The following is a 20,125-nucleotide window of genomic DNA, read 5'->3' on the forward strand; positions in this document are numbered from 1 at the left end:
TTCAAAAACTCCGTGATACCGAGAGGCATCACGCTTTCCAGTCTTGAAGACTAGCCTACACTGCTCCTTGAACGTGGCCGCATCCAAATCAGTATTCTGCTCCCGAATGAGAGACAGAACTTCCTCATCAGAGAGGCTCCGCTCGATGTCATATATAATGACTCGGGGCTTTCTCAACAGCTTGGGGTCCACCTTAACCTCAAGTTTCCGCACCACTGGAGAGTCCTTGATGACTTGGACCGTCTCCTTATTATCCGCAACAACGACTAAACCTTTGCTGGTCTCCTGTGTATTAAATGAACAAACATAATTTAAATCCAACACACCTTTTAACTTTGTTCTAAATGAATATCTTCAAGTTAAAAAAAAACTGTCAGCTATATACTAGCTGATCCCAGAAAGAAGACAGCAACATCTGAAGATGGTTGCTAAGTGGCATTGTTATGTTACTATCACATTTTATTTATGTTGAATGTTCTTAGTAGTAAGGTTTTCTACTCTTGCCTTGTTACATGTAATATTTATTACTGGTTGACTTCAAACTTGTCTGTATACATTTATAAAAATATATATTTATTTATATATTTGCATCCATTAGACTTACCAAGTTATAGATCACCATCTTCTTTATTATTGTTGGTTGTATTTGCTTTGCATGTTTAAAATTCAGTGTTTTTCCATCAATTATTATAAATATTCCATTTACTGTAGTTTCATTTGTTATCAAATAATCACCTTCATTAACAGTGGCTCTGCAGTTAACAAGGTGGTCAAAATCAGAAGGAGAAGAATTAGGTGTAAATCTAAAATAAATCACTCTGTAGCCCTCTTTAGTAAGTCTTAAAAGTGGGAAAAGATTCCTGTAACAACAAACTATAAGCTTTTAAATGGTAAAAGACAATAAATGTTTGAATGTACAGATCCTAACATTTTAGAAATTGATTAAATTTTTGTCTAAATGTGTTTTTTTTTTGTTACTAATTAGTTAGAAGTATTTTAAGATCTCATTAGTACCACTTTTTATCAATATGAAGGATGATTATTAATTTTTTACATCTCCCACTTAAGATGGAGTTAATCCCATTTGTTCATATATAAACATGAAAGTGAAAATGCTACCTTTTTGGGTTAAAATTAACAAAACGTTTGTCCTTATTTCTGTTCTACATATTCCAATAATAATATACTAAAATTATTAGGAGACAAATTATGGAGCAAAATTAATAATTTTGTACATTATTTGACTTAAAAAAATTGGCTTAAAAATTGTACTTCAAGCACTTTTCTACTCTGTTTTCAGTTCATCAAAGCTGAGTGGATGATGTGGAAGCACTTTTTAAAAAGTTTTATCTAAAGAATTTGCATACAGATAGGTTAATAAACTCAGACGAATTAAATCATATTCCTGGAAGTGATTCCTGTTTTTCTTCTTTTTTTTTACTGTAAGGACAGTTAACATTCTGTTTTCATGCTGTATTGAAACCATGTTGAATAATCATTGAAAATTTGTGTAAGTGAAGATTTCTGGTTCATATTTACACATTTTGTTGTAGGAAGTATTTATGTTGACTATTTTTATTCGGTAAAAATTTGTGGTTCAGTGATTCCATCCGATAATTTTACACTTTAAGCAGTGAATGTTTTCTCTTACAGGAGTCAGTAGAGTAAAGGAAGGGGATTTTTCCTGGACAAATAATATTCTGTTCATTAATAACAAAAAGTTCCATTGAAATGGAAATTTACTTTATCAGTCATCAAAAACCTTTTATTTTCCTTCTCTTTTTGCAGAAATTATTCTTTAAAAATGATTCTATTGTTTAGATGATTGGATTAAAATTATAAAAAAAACATTTCAGTCCTGTGGAGATGAAAATCATTAAACCATGTCTTGCCAAAAGAGTGCCGGGAACATAATGCCTATCAACCATAGTGCCTTGGCACAGAAGGTATCAGAATCTGGATGAAAGGCTCCCTGATTTCTTCATTGATTGTTTATGTATACGTTATCTTTTCCAGTCCTACAGAATTTTTTCCGTTGGTCTTTTTAATTTCTACAGTGATTTTCAGTTCTAAATTTTTTTTTAGTGCTAAACCTTTTGTCTTAAAAAATATTAAATGATGTTCTGAAAAAAACAGAACAGATGCTGATGAAGTTGGCAATTATTCTGGTATTTACACTTGAAAAATTTTACACAACCATTAGTTTTACGAAATTATGTTTTATTATTGAAGGCATAATTTTTTCCTGACTACAGTTTAATGGTAGCTGAATAGTGTTGTTCTTAGATTTAATTGATAAAATTAATAACCTTATAACACTAAATACGAGGAGTAGTCCAAATTCGTTCATAACTCTCAAATAATGGGCAGGCAGGAGTAGGTTTTGTAATGACCAAGAAGATAGGGAAGAAAGTAGAGTATTTAAAAAGGAATAGCAATAGAATCATTGTAATAAGGATAAAATTGAAACCTAATCCGACAAAAATTGTTAACGTCTACATGCCTACAAGCACCCATGATGATGTTGATGATGAGGTAGTGTGTATATGATGAAATTGATGAAGCAATTAAACACATAAAAGGAGATCAAAATTTAATAGTAGTTGGAGATTGGAATGAAAGCATTGGAAAAGGCAAGGAAAAAATATAGTGGGTGAATATGGGCTGGGCAAAAAGAATGAAAGAGAGGACCGACTTATAGAGTTTTGCTTGAAATATAATTTAGTAATTGCCAACACCCAGTTTAAAAATTATAATAGAAGAATATACACATGGAAAAAGCCAGGTGATACTGTAAGGTAACAGATAGATTATATCATGGTTGATTTAGAAATCAACTTGTCAACTGCAAAACTTAGCCTGGAGCAGACATTAATAGCGACCATAATATAATGATAATGAAATGTAGATTGGGTTATAAAAACCTGAAGAAAAGGTGTCAGATGAATCTATGGAATTTAGAGAAGCTTGAGGAAGAGAAGGTAAAGAAGATTTTTGAGGAGGACATCGCAAAAGCTTTGAGTAAAAAAGATAAAATGTAGAAGAGGAATGGGAGGATGTTAAAAAGGAAATTCTTAAATCAGCAGATGCGAACTTAGGCGGAACAAAGAGAACTGGTAGAAAACCTTGGATATCAGAGGATATATTGCAGTTGATGGATGAGCATAGAAAGTATAAGAATGCTAGTGATGAAGAAGGTAAAAGTGGACCTATCAACAATAAAGAAATACTATAAACAGGAAGGGCAAACTAGCAAAAGAAGAGGAAAGAGAAATGAACATTGGTAAAATAGACGAAGCATACAGGAAAGTTAATGAAAATTTTAGTGTACATAAATTAAAATCTAATAATGTGTTAAGCAAAGATGGTACACCAATTTATAATATGAAAGACAAAGTTGATAGGTGGGTGGAATATATTGAAAAGTTATACAGAGGAAATTAATTAGAAAATGGTGTTATAGAGGAAGTCAAAGAGGATGAAAGGGGAGAAACAATACTGAGATCTGGATTTAAGAGAGCATTAACAGATTTGAATGGTAGAAAGGCTACTGGAATAGACGGAATACATGTAGGATTACTGCGCAGTGCAGGTGAGGAAGCGATTGATAGATTATACGAACTGGTGTGTAATATTTATGAAAAAGGGGAAGTTCTGTCAGACTTCAAAAAGAGTGTTGTAGTCATGATACCAAAGAAAGCAGGAACAGATAAATGTGAAAAATACAGAACAGTTAGCTTAACTAGCCACGGATCAAAAATCTTAACTAGAATTCTGTACAGAAAAATTGAGAGGAGAGTGGAAGAAGTGTTAGGGAAAGACCAATTTGGTTTCAGGAAAAGTATAGGGACTAGGGACAAGGGAAGCAATTTTATGGCTCAGATTATTAGTAGAAGGAAGATTGAAGAAAAACAAACCAACATACTTGGCATTTATAGATCTAGAAAAGGTATTCTATAACGTAGACTGGAATAAAATGTTAAGTATTTTTAAAAAAATTAGGGTTCAAATACAGAGATAGAACGAATGCTAACATTTAGCAGCAGTAATAATTGAAGAGCATAAGAAAGAAGCCATAATTAGAAAGGGAGTCCAATAAGGATGTTTCCTATCTCCGTTACATTTTAATCTTTACATAGAACTAGCAGTTAATGATGTTAAAGAACAATTTAGATCCAGAGTAACAGTACAATGAAAAGATAAAGTTGCTATGATTTGCTGATGATATAGTAATTCTAGCTGAGAGTAAAAAGGATTTAGAAGGAACAATGAATGGCATGGATGAAGTCTTACACAAGAACTACCGCAAGGAAATAAACAAGAACAAAATGAAAGTAATGAAATGTAGTACAAATAACGAAGTTGGACCACTGAATATAAAAATAGGAAGAGAAAAGATTATGGAGGTAGAAAAATTTTGTTATTTGGGAAGTAGAATTACTAAAGATGGACAAAGCAGAGTGATATAAAATGCCGAATAGCACAGGCAAAATGAGCCTTCAGTCAGAAATATAACTTGTTTACATCAAAAATTAATTTAAATGTCAGGAAAAGATTTTTGAAAGTATATGGAGCGTAGATTTATATGGAAGTGAAACTTGGACAATCGGAGTACCTGAGAAGAAAAGATGAGAAGGTTTTGAAATGTGGTGCTGTAGGAGAATGTTAAAAATCACAGAGGTGGATAAAGTAACAAATGAAGAGGCGTTGCGGCAAATCGATGAAAAAAGAAGCATTTGGAAAAATATAGTTAAAAAAAGAAACAGACTTATAGGCCACATATTAAGGCATCCTGGAATAGTTGCTTTAATATTGGAGGGCAGATAGAAAGAAAAAATTGTGCAGGCAGGCAACATTTGGAATATGTAAAACAAATTGTTAAGGATGTAGGATATAAGGGGTATACCGAAATGAAACGACTAGCACTAGATAGGGAATCTTGGAGAGCTGCAAACCAGTCAAATGACTGAAGAAAAAAGAAACTCTTAAATGAAATAAATATAGCATAAAAATTCATTTATTTATTATAAAGACTTACATTTATTTTTCCACAGATACACCTTGCTTCCAACAATGATTCAGTTTTCTCATTGAAGCAATGAAGAATGCTGATGGTCTTTCTTGAACCTAAACCTCACTGCATCCTTTAATTTATCATGGTAGTGAAATGAATACCACCTCTAAAATATCCTTCTTTAATGGCAAATGAAAAGGGAAATTTCAGGGCACCAAACCTGCTGATTATGGAGGATGTGAAATAGGTTCAAATTTCAACTTCACAAGATCCTTGACGATTGTAGGAGATGTATGTGTGGCTTACCATAATCGTGTTGCAGAATTATATTTATGGTAAAATAGCTCTACAATAATTAGGCGTACCATATTTTTTTGGGTCCTACTCAGGACATATTTTTGAAATTACTTAAAAGTCTTAACAGTTTACTGAAACATTAAACTATTTATGGAGTTGTATTTTTCACTAGACATGGACTTTTTTCAGAAATGGTTTGTTTGTCTTAATTACATCATAAAATTCACAACGAGAACGTTCTGAATTAATTTTAACACTTAGCAGATGTTTAACACCTAGATACTGAAAGTGTACCCCTTTCTGCAAACCCAATTTTTCCCCATAATTGAAAAAATCTCTCAACTGGAGCAGATGTTCCAGGCAAAGACTGCTAACTGAACCATTTTAGAAATATTGCAACATAAAATATCAGTATTTTGAAACACCTTAAAGATTGCTTTCCACTTCTCTTAAATAGTATTTGGTACTTTTTCAGAATTTGAACCACAACCTACTCTTTGGTTTTGAATTGCCTGGTTCAACAATGTACATTCATCAGTATTTATGAAATCTTTTATAATTTCATTGACAACTTGTGCACTCTTCTAAATCAGACCAGGTAATTTCAGTTTGTAAATTTATCCAGTGAAACTTACTAACTTTATCAAAATTGGTTCTCCACAACTCAAAGTACTGGATACTAGAGTTATAAAGATTGTCTACACTTGAGAATTTTTGTTCCTGAACATCATTCATTATTTTCTTTCAGAGTGTATATTAATTCTTTGGCAGAAGATGGTATAAATAATGTAGGTTTTTCTTTCCTGAAGTTGACATATTAATTTAGAATATGTCTGAAATGCTTCTGTTGTGATAGAATTAGCTTCCAATTTCAGAACCACATTATTAAATAACTGTAGAGTAAGAAGAAAAAAAAGTCATAGGAAAAAAACAAAAATTTCAAAAACGGTTCAGTTTCTAGATTTTCAAAAAAATCATATAATAATTTTGGGCATTTGTCACAAGATAAGGAGTATCATATTTGGCCATCAAAAAATAGAAAGAATTCTTTCTATTGCAGATAACAAACTAAGGAACCTTGTGTTGTTATGAGATAAATGTTTCTACAAATTCACAGAACTAAGTTTCGCTACTCTTACTGTTTGTATGTGAAAATATTTATAAATTTTTATAACAATAACTTATATGTGCAGGCGTAGAGAATCACATGCTGTTTGTATTGAATTATGCACAATGTGAGCTGAATAACCATTGTCTAAAATATATCTATCTAAATCACTTTGAACTCTTCTGAACACATTTTCATTCCCCTTACTCTTTGCGCCACCAAAATTACTGTTAGTGTTATCAGCAGTATAACAAATCAATTTTTCTTCAAGTTTGTATTTCTTCATACACTGCAAAAGATCCCGAGTCAAAATTTGAGCAGTTTCACCTCACACTTCATCGAAATTTAAAAGTTTAACTTTAATTCTCTCCTCCAGACTGAAATATCTTACAACAATCGGAACAAGTTTTACTTCACTTCTGTTTGAACTATCCATCATTACTATTACATAATTAATGTTTTCCAAAGAACGCAACACATTATCAAGTATAAATGGCGTTATATAAAGTATTTGGGTCATATAACTTTTTAACCAGTCTAGATGTGCAGTCCGATGTTTTGAAACTGAGTTCGCGTCTAACAGAGTGATATGAAAATGTAGCTTCTTTAGCAGCACACTCCAGATCGCTGTTGTTATTCCCATCTTTGGCTTTAAAATTATCTCTTATGTTTGCTGAAGCAGTAGCATTAATAGCACTCCTATGTTTAGCTGTTTTCATGTGGTCTTCAATATTACCCTTTCCTTTATGTGCAACAGAAAATTTTCTGGTACATAGTGTGCAATAAACACGTTCATTGTTACTGTCATTAAACAATTTAAAAAATTTGTATTCCTGTTGTAGGTTAACATTAAACAAACATTTTCTTTTACCCATTGCCAAACGATGAGATAAAAAACCAATAGAGATAAAATGATCAAAAACGTGTAGACGAGTTACTTAATACACGAAAACAACATAAACACATTGCCCCTGTTGTGCTGCCGAATGACTAAGTAAAACGTTGTGGCGAGACCAGTAGCTACGCCTCCGTCAAAATCGACGTCATCGCTTGTTTCATGGTCGGCTGAGAGATGCACGGTCATAGAGAATGTTTAAAAACGCGATGTCGAACATATAGGTCTAAAATTAAAAAAAAAAACTCGCCAGTCATAAAATTCTCAAACCCCGGACATTTTTTCAACCCCCCACTAAAAAACCAGGACTGTCCGAGCTAATCCCGAACGTACGGTAAGCCTAACAGCAATGTATCCTCGTTCTTTCGATATGCGTATCTGGATGACAGTGTGATGTGTATTGATGTTACATTTTGAATCAAAACAAACACCTGCTTTGGTGCTTCTCAAAAGAAACAGGAAACGATCGGCCACTACGAGATTCATCCTTAGAATTCGCTTTAACAAATTCTGATGCACGAAATTTCATTGCTCATCTATTCACAGTACTTCTGTCAACAGTTTCATCATTATAAACGTGTTTTAGACGTCGATGGATTGACTAGAAGTGAATTTCCTCTGTTAAAAATGTAATTACTGCCCATTGTTTTAGATGCGTTAACATAGCAGGCGTTCTCGGTTTCATAACAATTGAGACCAACAGAAAATAAGACTGCGAGGGTCAGCGAGCTTTGGAATGTTAGTAGTACAGGAATGAAACTACAATATAGTAGCAGTTGTGGGACATTTTGTTCTGTTTCGTTCCATGTGCATTAGATTTCAGCCATCTTTCTTAATACCTACGATTTACAATTAAAGATTTACTGTATCCACATGTCATCACGTATTTGTAATTTTTACTGTATATTTTAACACTTTGTCATTAATCTATGTAACAATTTGAGGAAGCAACTTGTTTTTAAAAAGCTGTGTACATTTTATTAGCTTATGAAATATTGTATAACACTGTTGGTATCAGGCTATTTTTTTGGCATTTTACACTTCAATTATAATTAATTGAATATAAATTCAATTATAATTACATTATTGCATATCAGTACTTTTTGAAGTTGTTTAATTAGTTATAATAAATAGGGGATGTATTAAAAAGTAAATATTTAATTAATTGTTTTGGTCTATATTAATTATACTTACACATTTTTTTCTATCGAGTACCATCTCCTCGGAACATGAATTTCGATTACTAAATAATTCAGGCATCAAATTTCTAGTTGTAAAATATACATCCAGTTTTTGTTTGGTTTTTCCATACTAAATTTACAGCTCCACAAATAATATCGTAATTCATGTTCATCTGTAAATTTAAAAACACTTTCACTTTACACCGACTAATTTGATGCTTGAAAAAGTCTGTAAAGGGTTGTATAACTTTCCCGGATTTGCCCTTGACAGATTTTAAGTAGTCCATAGGGTTTTTAAATATTACTGGCTGTTTTTTTATTATTATAACTTAAAACCTATCAAAGCAATTTTGACAACCAACTGTTATGTTTTAAGCAAATATCACGATTTTCTTATAATTTTACATGTTAAGTTTTAATTAATGTTATAAGTAGGATGAATATTAGAATTCCTGAAGATTGAATTTAATTACAAAAGCGCTTGAACGCGTCGAATTCAATTGTTGATAAGCGGTTTTTTTATGCAAATTGCAATTAAATTTAAGTAAAATAAAAACTATTTAGATAGTTGTAAGAAGTAAGACTGATTTAAAATATAGTTGTTTATGCATTACGCACACCAAGGGCGTATATTAAATAGCACCGATGCATGTTCAAACATGTTCATCAGACGCTGTTAGTTAATCCTCTGTCCGTAAATTAGTGTGTAGAACTGCGTTTTGAAGATTGCGTCCGCGCGACTTTAATTACAATATTGAGGTTAGATCACTGGTTCTGTTGCACGCGGTTTGCTTGTTATGTGGACATATTTTAATTGTTATTAATTAATAAAAATGTGCTTCGGTAAACTTATTTCTCGCTATTCGTACTGAATATTTAACGATACTTAACTTTGGTACCGGTACGTATTTTAATAGTAATATTTTTTAATTAATTTTTTAGTATTGACTGTTAACGTAATTAGTTATGAAACTGAGAATAATGTATTCTATTTTAATTGACTACCTTTTAAATATTATATAAGAACAGTCAGATGCATAACGTTCATCATTAGTATCATTTGGATTATAAATAAACAATCAATTTTAGGTGGTAGATTTTGTTAGATAATTAAGAAAATGCGATACGATAACGTTATATTATTTTTCACGCTTTATGCAGAGCATAGAATTGTGCCTAAAACTTTTAATTGTGAATTAGTACAGTAATTATATTGGCGTCAGTAATTTTGTAATCTCACAAATTCAAGACCAATTCGTAGTATATAAATTCCCGAATCTTTTTGTTAATCCGGATTATAACTGCTTTTTATTCCAATAAACGGGATTGTATTCAATATTATTAATTAAATTAAAATGCCTTATCTAGAAAAAGTTTTATCTGCTATCATTATTTATTAATTTTCTAATTTGTCCGTAGAGTGGCGTATAACAGAATCCTTTGACAAAATCACTTTTAACATGAATTGATTACAATTTACCGCAGATATATTGAAAACAGAAATTTTATATTGATAAAAATAAGAACTAAATAAACATGGGTACTGTTATTACTTCTTTCAATTAGCGGTTGCAGTTTTGATTGTATTGTTTGATATTGTGATTTTATTTTGTGTAAAATTGTGTTTGTGAGTGCTATTATATCTGCTTTTGCGGACAAGGTATTTTTGTAGTATTGTGATAGGTTGTTTGGTTTTGTTTCTATTTTCAAAAATGTAAGACAACTTGTGACACAAGATCTAAAACATGATTCATGCTTACAACCATGTAAAATAACTTCCAAAATTTGAAACTCTGCATATAAGAAATTAAAACAAATTAACATCTCTAGTCAGATCAGACAAGAATAATACAACAGTTATCAACTAGTGACAAATAAAATAATATTATGGTTTACATTTATAAAAAGATTACTTACTGCCCTTGTACACTCTCTTTTCTGTTTATCCTCTGGAACCACCTTAAGGTATTATTACAGAGGATGATATGTATGAATGTAAATTAAATGTAGTCTGGTACAATCTCAGGTCAACCGTTCCTGAGATGTGTGGTTAATTGAAACCCAACCATCAAAGAACACCAGTATCCAAATCCATATAAAAGTAATTGCTTTTACTAGGACTTGAACCTTAGCATTCTTGACTTCAAAATCAACTGATTTGTAGTGGCGAGTTAACCACTAGAACAACCCAGTGGGTTGAGTCTTACTTAGCTGCCTAAGAAAAGTTTTTTGAAAATTTTCCTATCTTTTTTTAGCCTTTATTTAAGGGCATGCTAGATTTAGATATAACTTTACTTAAACTAATTTGTTAAGCTTAACCTATTTATGAATATTTTAGAAAATATTTTCTTAAAATTTATTCCCTCTAAAAGATAGATATTCTATTTAAAACAAATTTTTTTTTGCTCTGAACTCCTTTATTTATGCGCTGCCCAAAAGAGTGTAATATATTTATGGTGTATGAATGTATCTTTATTCCATTGTAACAGCTCAACGGCTGAATTGATTTAGATGTTTGACCTCACGTTGGAATCCTTACATTACCAGGAACGCTAAAGGCTATATATATAGATATATGTTTATATAATAGTGGAAATTTGCGGTTGAAGCTCAAACTTAATGAATTGAATTAGTGAACTAGATCAAATAATTTTTAATTGGTGAACTACTTCAAATAATTTTAGTGAGCCTCTATCACTGTGTGAACTGATTCAGTCAAATGAATAATATTACAAAAATAACATTTTTAGTAAAATTTGAAAAATATATCATATACAAATACTATATACAAAATTGTCAATCGCATGCTCTTTAGTTATCCTATATTAAAGAGCAATGTTTGTCAGCAGTTTTTCTTGTAGTTGTGTTTTTTAATTTTTCATATTTATTGCATGTTTGTATTATTAATTGCCAGAAAAGTCATCCATTACTTTGTTAGATTTTATAGATTACTTACCCATGTACTGAGGTAAATGTTTTTGTTGTTGTAGCCATTCTTTAAGCATTAAGATCATGGATTTCAATTCAGCTTCACCCTTTCCTCTTTCTTTTAGTGTTCTTTTCATTTCTTCTTCATTCATTGTTTTTAAGAACATTTTAATTTACTTCTGTAGCTTTGGTAATTTATAAAAAAATGCTGATTTACTTGTTTGTTGTATTTTGATATATATAATTATGATCAGTGTTATGTTGAATCAATTTATTTAACTTCTGTTTATGCAAATACCCCCTAATTAGTATGTGGTAATCAATATTTCTATGGAAAATCCTAATAGAAAATGCATTTTATAGAAGTAGGTATATGCATATATTATGTAAATAAAATAAAATAGATTTATTATTATAGAATTTTTCCTTATTATTAATAGAAGACAAAAAAGAATAGAATTTTAAATAGTAATTATCTTTAAAAATATTTATTGTATGTTAATTATGAATATTCACATAGTAGGTTTTGACATCAGTCATAAACCTTATTGTAATTATTAATGAGTCATGTATTGTTTATTAAATGTTCATAAATACCAACTTATGTTAAACTAATATGTAATATTATAACGTAGATTGGTTAATAAAGTGGGGACAAGTTTCTAGGATAAAAAAAAATTTTCAAGTCATGTTTGGGTTCAGAAAACATTAACTACCCAGAGTATTGTTTTGGTTAAATGCTTTTAAAATATTCTGAGATATGATACCCGACGATGATAACGTATTTAGCCTATGTTGTTGCTTAACCTTATAACACTACCAAAGAGGTACATTAGCCTACAGTTTCCTCTTCCCTGTCTGAGAACTGCCCTTATTCCTCATGATTTTGCTGAGCGCCTGCACCACATTTTCACCCTTTCTCGCCACCTTCTCAACATGTATAGTAAAGGATTGGTGCTTGTCCAGCCACACACCTAAATACTTCGCAACTGGGCTAGAATGGTCCATCGTGTTTTTCACTTTAAAATTTGTCAAGGCTTCCAGCCATAATAACCACTTTCACCTTGTCCTCAGTGACCCGAAGATCATTAGCTATTAGCAACCTCCTAACCATGTCAGCCATTTCTTCACCATGTGAAGAAATGGCTGCCATCTTATTGGCATCTTATTGAAGATACATATGTATCTTCAATTGAATGGTCATTGGAACTGAACAGATTTAATATAGAGAGCTGCTGGTTTATACTTATATATTGATTTATAACTTTAGATAAGTTTCATTTGAAAGATTTGATATAATGCTTGGGGACGAGACATTAGAGGTCATGTTTGTAGGAAGTCAGATACATTATATTTCTAGTTTTATAAATATTTGCCATATTTATTTCTTACCTATTTATTATTAAGTTTTGTATTTGATATAAATTAGACTTTTATTTATTTTTTTGTGTGGTATCGTTAGCAGTCATTTTTGTTTAATAAATTTTTAGTAAAAACATTTATAGATAATGAATTTTTAACACTAGCATCACTATTGGGTAAATACAAGTAGTATAACATTTTGAAAATAATTAGTTTCATTTGTAGTTATGTTATAAGCTATGATGTGAATAACAAGAGGCATATTTCCCCTGACATAATACTTAGACATTCAGATGCGTTGGATAAATCATCAGAGTATAGAGATGGCAAACTGCAACTTATCTACTACAGTTGAAACATTATTGAAAATTGCCTTGCTTATTTTTTACCCTTACAAAAATCTTAATTGTGCTTTATAAAAAAATCATTGCATTCTAAATGATAGTGTTATTTGTTAAATATTACCTTCTCAAATATTTTGGAGGTAGAAGGAAACACACAACTGAACTGTCAGTAGTTATTTAAATATTTGCAAATAGTCTGAGAAAACACCTTCATTGGTAAGTACATTAGCAGTTGAAAAATATTTCATAAATACAACTTTTAACAAAAAACATTATAAGCTCTTCAACACATCCTACAGGTGTATATGAACTGAGAGAGGATATAATTTTTAACAGACCACATCTGTAGATGTGATATTGTATTTAACTGTAATGTACGTTTGATTGTTCCCTTCTGTAACTTCACAAATTCAATTAATTACAATCAACATTTGGGTAGTAACAGGTCTGAATTCATTTTGACTAGTTTCGGCTTGACGTCTGTACATACTTATGTATGTATCTCAAAAACAGATAGCTGTAGGATGTTGAAATTTTAGATTTAGGACTGTTGTAACATCTAGTTGTGCCCTTTTGACTGCAATCATCGACTGAACCAAAAGTGTCCAAAAAAGCCCAAAGTCCAAAAAACATTTGGATTTTGGACTTTTTCTTAACTGAAGTATTAAGCCCTCATTGAGAGCTTTTCAGCAATATATCATAAGTGGTACTTATTTTCATTGGTTCTAGAATTATAGCCAAATAAACTTTTAATTAATGAAATATTTGGATCTTAGGGGAAGGCACATCGGTTCGAATCAGACTTTATCAACTTTTTTTTTGTTAACTTTTTTTTTAATCATTGATTTATTTATTAATCTCTTGTAAAAAAAATTTACAGTGAATAATAATAAAAAAAAATCAGAAGTTTTTGATAAAATATAATTTTATGTACTTTTCATTTAAAAAAAAAAAATGTAAATGTAATTTAATAGCTATACTAGGAAGTCATGTGTTGTCCACATCAGATTTCTTTTTTTAATTTGCCTTAACTGCTGTGATCATTAATAATTAATAAATGCTCACACATGCAGTAAAATTGTTTCACTGACATGAAACTTGTTTGCTTAATTTAACTCATGTTTTAAAACTGGTGTATTAAATGTGACTTAAGCCATTGGCATTTTATCCTTACATCTCCTTTTAGTTAAGAGATTGCTACTTCATGAGATTTTGTAGAAGTTTGTTGATCATATTCTGTTTGCTTATTGTTTATTAAATAGGATAATTTTTATTAGTCTACATTAAATGTTAAATATATTAGATTTATTTAATACTGAATGAAATTCTATTTGCAAAAGGCAATGGGCATTGGCAACTTTTCAAAAAACAAAAATTACAGTAAATAAAAACAATAGTGTTGCAGTTAAAACAATAGTACAGTATAAGAAGGCATTTATAAAAATAAAAAAAAATGATAAAACAGAAGAAAAAATAAAAATGTCATACACTTCTTTAAAAATATACGAAGCAAATATATGAAGCTATATAAATCATAATATAATAAAAAAAGAACTTAAGGATTATTATAAAATCATTAAAATACTTCTGATAAATATTCATTAGTTGATTAAAACTTTTTTTGTTAAAAAAAAAAAGTATTAACATTCATTTGAAACTTAATTTTTCATGGATGGATGATTTTTTTTAATGTGGATTAGTTGCTTATTCTATTGTGTTTAATCATGGAACCATATTTCCGTGACCACAAATACAAATGCAAACACACAGACAAACATTCACTTCTATTCACATTCACATAGAAACATTCATTATAAAATTATAACAAAAATTATTTAGTTTTAAAATTTATTACAAAGTTGTTGCATAAGCATAAAAGGCGTTTGCAGACTCATTAGCCTCTGTAGCTTGTTTCAACTTATATTTAATTAAGCAATTGCTGAATCTTTTACATATAGACTTTTATAAACATTGTTAGGTATAACAGAGAATTAGCTTATTGACAACACTAGTGAAAGGTTTCACTAATTAGGATCCCTGCTGAATTCTGTTTTTCAATATCCTACTGGTAAGTGAAGAATTTGAAATGTACCTGGAGAATACAGTTTAGTTATAATATAGTTGCCAATTAGAGTTGGTAACTCACATCTAAATCCCTTGTGTACAATTGATGTACTATGCTATGTCTACAGCTCATGTCAAAAGGCTCTTTCTACATCAAAGAAAGACGTTAGTGTTGCATAAAGATGTTCAAAATTCTATTTTCTAGATTGGTCATTTTGATGATCTTTGAAATCAAATTCTCATTAGCAGTTTCAATCATATGATCTTGAATCATCCGATTCAATTAGCCACAATCATCCGATTCAATTATTGAGTCCAAATTTTGCATGTTATGTTGACAATAATTTTGGAAAGTATTCACTTTTCTTTTGCATTAATGTGAAGCCAATCAGTATGAAAATTTCTGTACAAGTGCAGCTCCAAAAAGCAATATGATCTGCCATTAAAAATGCTTATTATGTAATTTGTAATTTATAGTTTTAATGTTTCTATTTTCGTCATGCTTTCTGGCAAGTCATATTTGTTTGGTATAATATCTGTCATATTATTTATGTACTTCAACCCTTAATAAGTGTTGCAAAGACCACTAACAACACATGAGGCTAAACTCTTGCTTGATATGTTATTCTAAATAGCTCTATCGGTAGTGTAATCATCAGTTGAATCAGAATGCTGTGATTTGGAGTGTGTTTGATTACAGATTCAGCTGAGGTACCTGGTAGGATTGTGGTTGTTATTGAAGTATGATTTCTGGAATACAAATTAATATATTTGGCCAGTTGTGGTCTTCTGACTATACAAAATAAATCAACTTCAAATTCTTTGTAACTAATGCTTCACCTTCCAATTTATTAAAGTTAAAAAAAAGTTAAATAAAAGATAAGTTCCATTTTTTTTCATTACTATTTTCAGTCACAAATTCGGTGTTTGACCAGTGATAGGATTGGATGAAATTCATTACTATCAGTTTTTACCTATTTAACTCTGTTATTTTTCCACTTAATGTATCAAGTTGACTTCTGCACGCTTCACAATAATTACACTTATTGAATATAAGATCAAGACCAGTTAACTATATATCACAGTCTGAATATGTTATTTATAAAATTAACTTTTTGTACTGATTTTGTTTGTTTACTTTAGTGTTAATTACTTTTACTAAGATGTTTTTTACTTAAGAAAATTTTTTATATGATGTTGACTACTTTAGTTATTGATATAAAATGAAATATATTCTGTTGTTATTGTGCTCTGCTGGTAGATAATGAAAATATTGTTTTTGATGCCATAAATTAAACATATATTTTTTCTAATCTAATAATTATTTTCAAATTTTACCCATTCATTGAACAAATTTTTGTATTGTGTAGTGTAAATTGGATTTAATTTTGACCTAGATTTTATTTTTTTACTTCCTTGTATGAATTAAAGGAATTATATGGTAGTGAAAAATTTTGGTTTTCAGACTTCAATGTAAATATACATTTTGAACATCCCTGAATACAGTTTGACTAGTTTTAGCAAGACATCTGTATGTATGTATGTATGTATCTCGCATAACGTGAAAATGATTAGCAGTTGGATGTTGAAATTTTGGATTTATGACTGTTGTAACATCTAGTTTTATCTCCTGTTTTGATTGTAATCAACTGGACCAGAAGTGTCCAAAAAAGCCCAAAATCAAAAAAAAAAATTTGGTTTGTGGACTTTTTCCTAATTGCAGTAATAGCCCTCACTGAGAACTTTTCAATGATATATCATAAGTGGTACTTATTTTCATTGGTTCCAGAGTTATAGCCAAATAAATTTTTAATTATTGAAATATTTGGATCCTACAAGGGGAAGGCACATCGGTTCAATTTCGACTTCATATTAAATTTCTTCATATTCCGACTTCATTTTTAAAATTTAAATATATTAACTTATTAATAATTATTAACCTTTGATTGTAAAAAAAAAAGTTTACAATAAATAATAATTCAATAATAAAAAAAAAGGAAAAAATATCAGAAATTATTAATGAGAAATAAATTTTATGTACTTCTCATTTAAAAAAAATGTGTATTTGTAATTTAATAGGCGTACAAGGAAATAATGTGGTGTCCACATCAGATTTTTTTTAGAGGCTCACACAGTTTGACAAGAATTTCAGATTGTTCTTTACCATGTTCCAAATCTGTATAATTTATTTTGAACCATCCCTAGCAGAATCCTAAGTTTTAGTTACATTTTTCCCACTTACACAGAGGTTAAATTTTTTTCCCAATTTAATGAAATAATTTTAAGTTATTAATTACCTATATTTTCCAACTATTAAGAATTCATTTAATTTGTATTAAGCAGCTAAAAGAAGCTTAATTACCCATTTTAATTTTATTACATGTTTAATTATGGAAATCACCCCATAAAGCTTTCAAGACAGCTTGTGATAGAGTAAAAGAAGCTCATGTTTGATAAGTTAATTAACTGGAATTCTGGGGAGGGAAGAAGAATATACTTATATATATGAATTTTTGTGATTGAAGATATATTATCATCTTGTACTGTGTGTAATAATTTTCAGGTTTCCTTTTTTTTATGTAATTTGAAAATAACAAAATATCTTTTTTAATTTTAATCTTAGAATTTAGCTTTATAAATTCATTATTGCGCTCTACGAGAAATAAGAAATTTTATTGAAATCAATATGTTACTGATAATACTTTGTAGAATTATTGAAGGTTCTGGCAGAGTTATACAAATTCATTTAGTGAAGATTAAATTTTTAAAATAAGATAATGCTATGTAGTTAACTTATAAATGCAGGTAACAAAACGTTATTACACAGGATTAAATAAAAAGTGTTTAATTAGATTTCTTTAAAAAAAAAAGTTGGCAATACTACTACTACTACTCATATTTTATTTAAGAAAAGAAAGTAAAATATAAAATGTCACACATCTTAAATACTTAAGGATATACTTCCAAAAGATATTTCCAGAGCTGTGGTGTACTTCCATTTACGGTAGATTGTAGATTGTGATTGCCTAGAAAGAATTGTTTGGAGACCTATTTAGTGCAAAGTATAATAGTGTATTATATTTGTGTTGAGTTTGTGTAGCATGTAATTTTTATCAAATTTAGTGTATTTATAATGCTAGTGTTAATGTTAATAACTTTTACATGATATGTGTAAAATTTGCAAGTTGTGGAATCTTTGTATGTATTTTCAGTTTTTATGAAGTGATTTACGAAGAGATTCTGATTTTATATGTATTGTTTGTAACTACTGGGAAAAGGGTACTTACGTATTAACGCCACCACAGCTACAGCTTTATTTAAAAACAAAGTAGTCAATCGGATTTCGGTGGAAAATGGGCCGATATAGAGTTTAACATAGATTCAAAACAGTCTCTTTATTAATTTTAATAATTTATATTTATTTATTTTATAAATATAATTTAACCAAACTTAACCTACTTTCGCTTCGCTCGCTAACCTTGACTAATTAACAGGAGTGTTTTGATTATTTAAATAATAAATAATTGCAGTAATTACTGAATTTATTAAATAAATACTTAAAAAATTATGGTGTTAATTAATCAAGGTTAGCGAGCGTAGGTTAAGTTTGGTTAAATTATATTTATAAAATAAATAAATATAAATAACCATTTATTAAAATTAATAAAGAGACTGTTCATTTTCCACTGAAATCCGATCGACTACTTTGTTTTTAAATAAAGCTGTAGTTGCGGTGGCGTTAATAAGTAAGTAAGTACCGGGAAAAGTCTAGCTAGTTCAGTTGGATGTGCATTATATATATATATATATATATATATATGTATATATTATTTATTTATTATATGTAGTACCATCATTGCAATTTATTTTGTGTAATCCCGGCTTCTGTTGTTTATGTGAATTTTGTTGTTATGTGTTCATTGTTAATACACAAGACCACAAGCGATTTTGTATACTTTACATATCATATTAACAATGCAACTCACTAATAATATTTAATTGAATTGCAGAGATCATACGAAATCCTTTAATGTATTTTGAGGAATTGTTTTAAATTTAAAAGCAAAATTAATATATCAATGTTTATTTCAGTGAATGTATTTATCAAATGATCTAATGTATGTTGATTGAAAATTTAGTTAGTCTATTTGTAATTGTGTAAAACTTCCTTCTACTCCAAACAAATCTGAATTCTTGTATTTGCTTTTCTCTGGACGTTTGCTTTCATCAGTGACTAGTGATCCTTCTGTCATAAGCCATTCCTTAAAAGATTCCATAGTTTCTTGCCAGGCATCTGAAAAACACAGAATTTTAGTAAATGCATGGTGTGATGTAATTCTGTGTTTTGTTTAACTTAATTTTAAATGCCTTGAAAGTAATATTTAGTAGAAACTTGTTTCAGTGATCAGCTTAATGCAGATTTCTAATAGAAGCATTACATGTATGATAGTTGTGTTTTTTATGCGTTCTTGAATCTCATTGTTGGCTTTCTTATAACTCAATCTTCTCCTGTTTATTTATTCTTTGTTACTTTGTAAATTAATTATTTCACTCTTGTTAGTTTTATAATTGCAATCTTTTAAAAATTTTACAAGTGCTTGGGCCATAAGCAAGTGCCTTTTTTTACCAAAGTATAACACCAACTACCTATTTGTTTAAATTTGTACAGAATACAAAAAAGCTGTACTACAAGGTAACTAAAATACAATTTTAAGAGAAAGTGGTAAAAGTCATTCATTCTTCTTAATTTTTTATGAATATTTATGAGTGTCTTCTTTTTATGATGTTATTGTTTAGCTTTGATGGGTTTTAAGGTATAGATTTAATAAAAAATATGGCTTTGACCACTAGAATTTTATTCTTACTTGTCATGATTTCTTTTAAAGGAAACTAATTCTTGAGGTGTTGAATTTATTTTGAGCCATAATGTTG

At 29.6% G+C, this 20,125-nt stretch overlaps 3 protein-coding genes across 5 annotated transcripts in view; 1 reads left to right on the top strand and 2 right to left on the bottom strand.

Annotated features, from left to right (window-relative positions):
* The window catches only part of LOC142320755 (alpha-tocopherol transfer protein-like), a 29,342-nt gene extending 21,499 nt beyond the window's left edge, over nucleotides 1-7,843 (bottom strand). The window contains exons 1-2 of the mRNA XM_075358747.1: nucleotides 7,746-7,843; nucleotides 605-860 (exon numbers count right to left, since the gene is read on the bottom strand). Of these exons, the coding sequence (XP_075214862.1) occupies nucleotides 605-860; nucleotides 7,746-7,843 (354 nt within the window). The remainder of the gene's footprint in view (nucleotides 1-604; nucleotides 861-7,745) is intronic.
* Nucleotides 1-20,125, top strand: part of LOC142321684 (zinc-regulated GTPase metalloprotein activator 1-like) — a 443,413-nt gene that overhangs the window by 250,815 nt on the left and 172,473 nt on the right. The window lies entirely within an intron of this gene.
* LOC142321686 (alpha-tocopherol transfer protein-like) overlaps nucleotides 8,519-20,125 on the bottom strand; it is a 42,712-nt gene continuing 31,105 nt past the window's right edge. For 2 of the 3 annotated variants that reach the window (XM_075359972.1, XM_075359970.1), the window contains one exon: nucleotides 18,075-19,487. In XM_075359972.1, coding sequence (XP_075216087.1) covers nucleotides 19,333-19,487 — 155 coding nt within the window. In that variant the 3' untranslated portion in view covers nucleotides 18,075-19,332. Of the gene's footprint in view, nucleotides 8,669-18,074; nucleotides 19,488-20,125 lie in introns of those variants that run through there. The other variant, XM_075359971.1, reaches the window with a different exon arrangement.

This window comes from Lycorma delicatula, chromosome 3 (assembly GCF_047948215.1).
Source record: "Lycorma delicatula isolate Av1 chromosome 3, ASM4794821v1, whole genome shotgun sequence".
Lineage (NCBI taxonomy): Eukaryota > Metazoa > Arthropoda > Insecta > Hemiptera > Fulgoridae > Lycorma > Lycorma delicatula.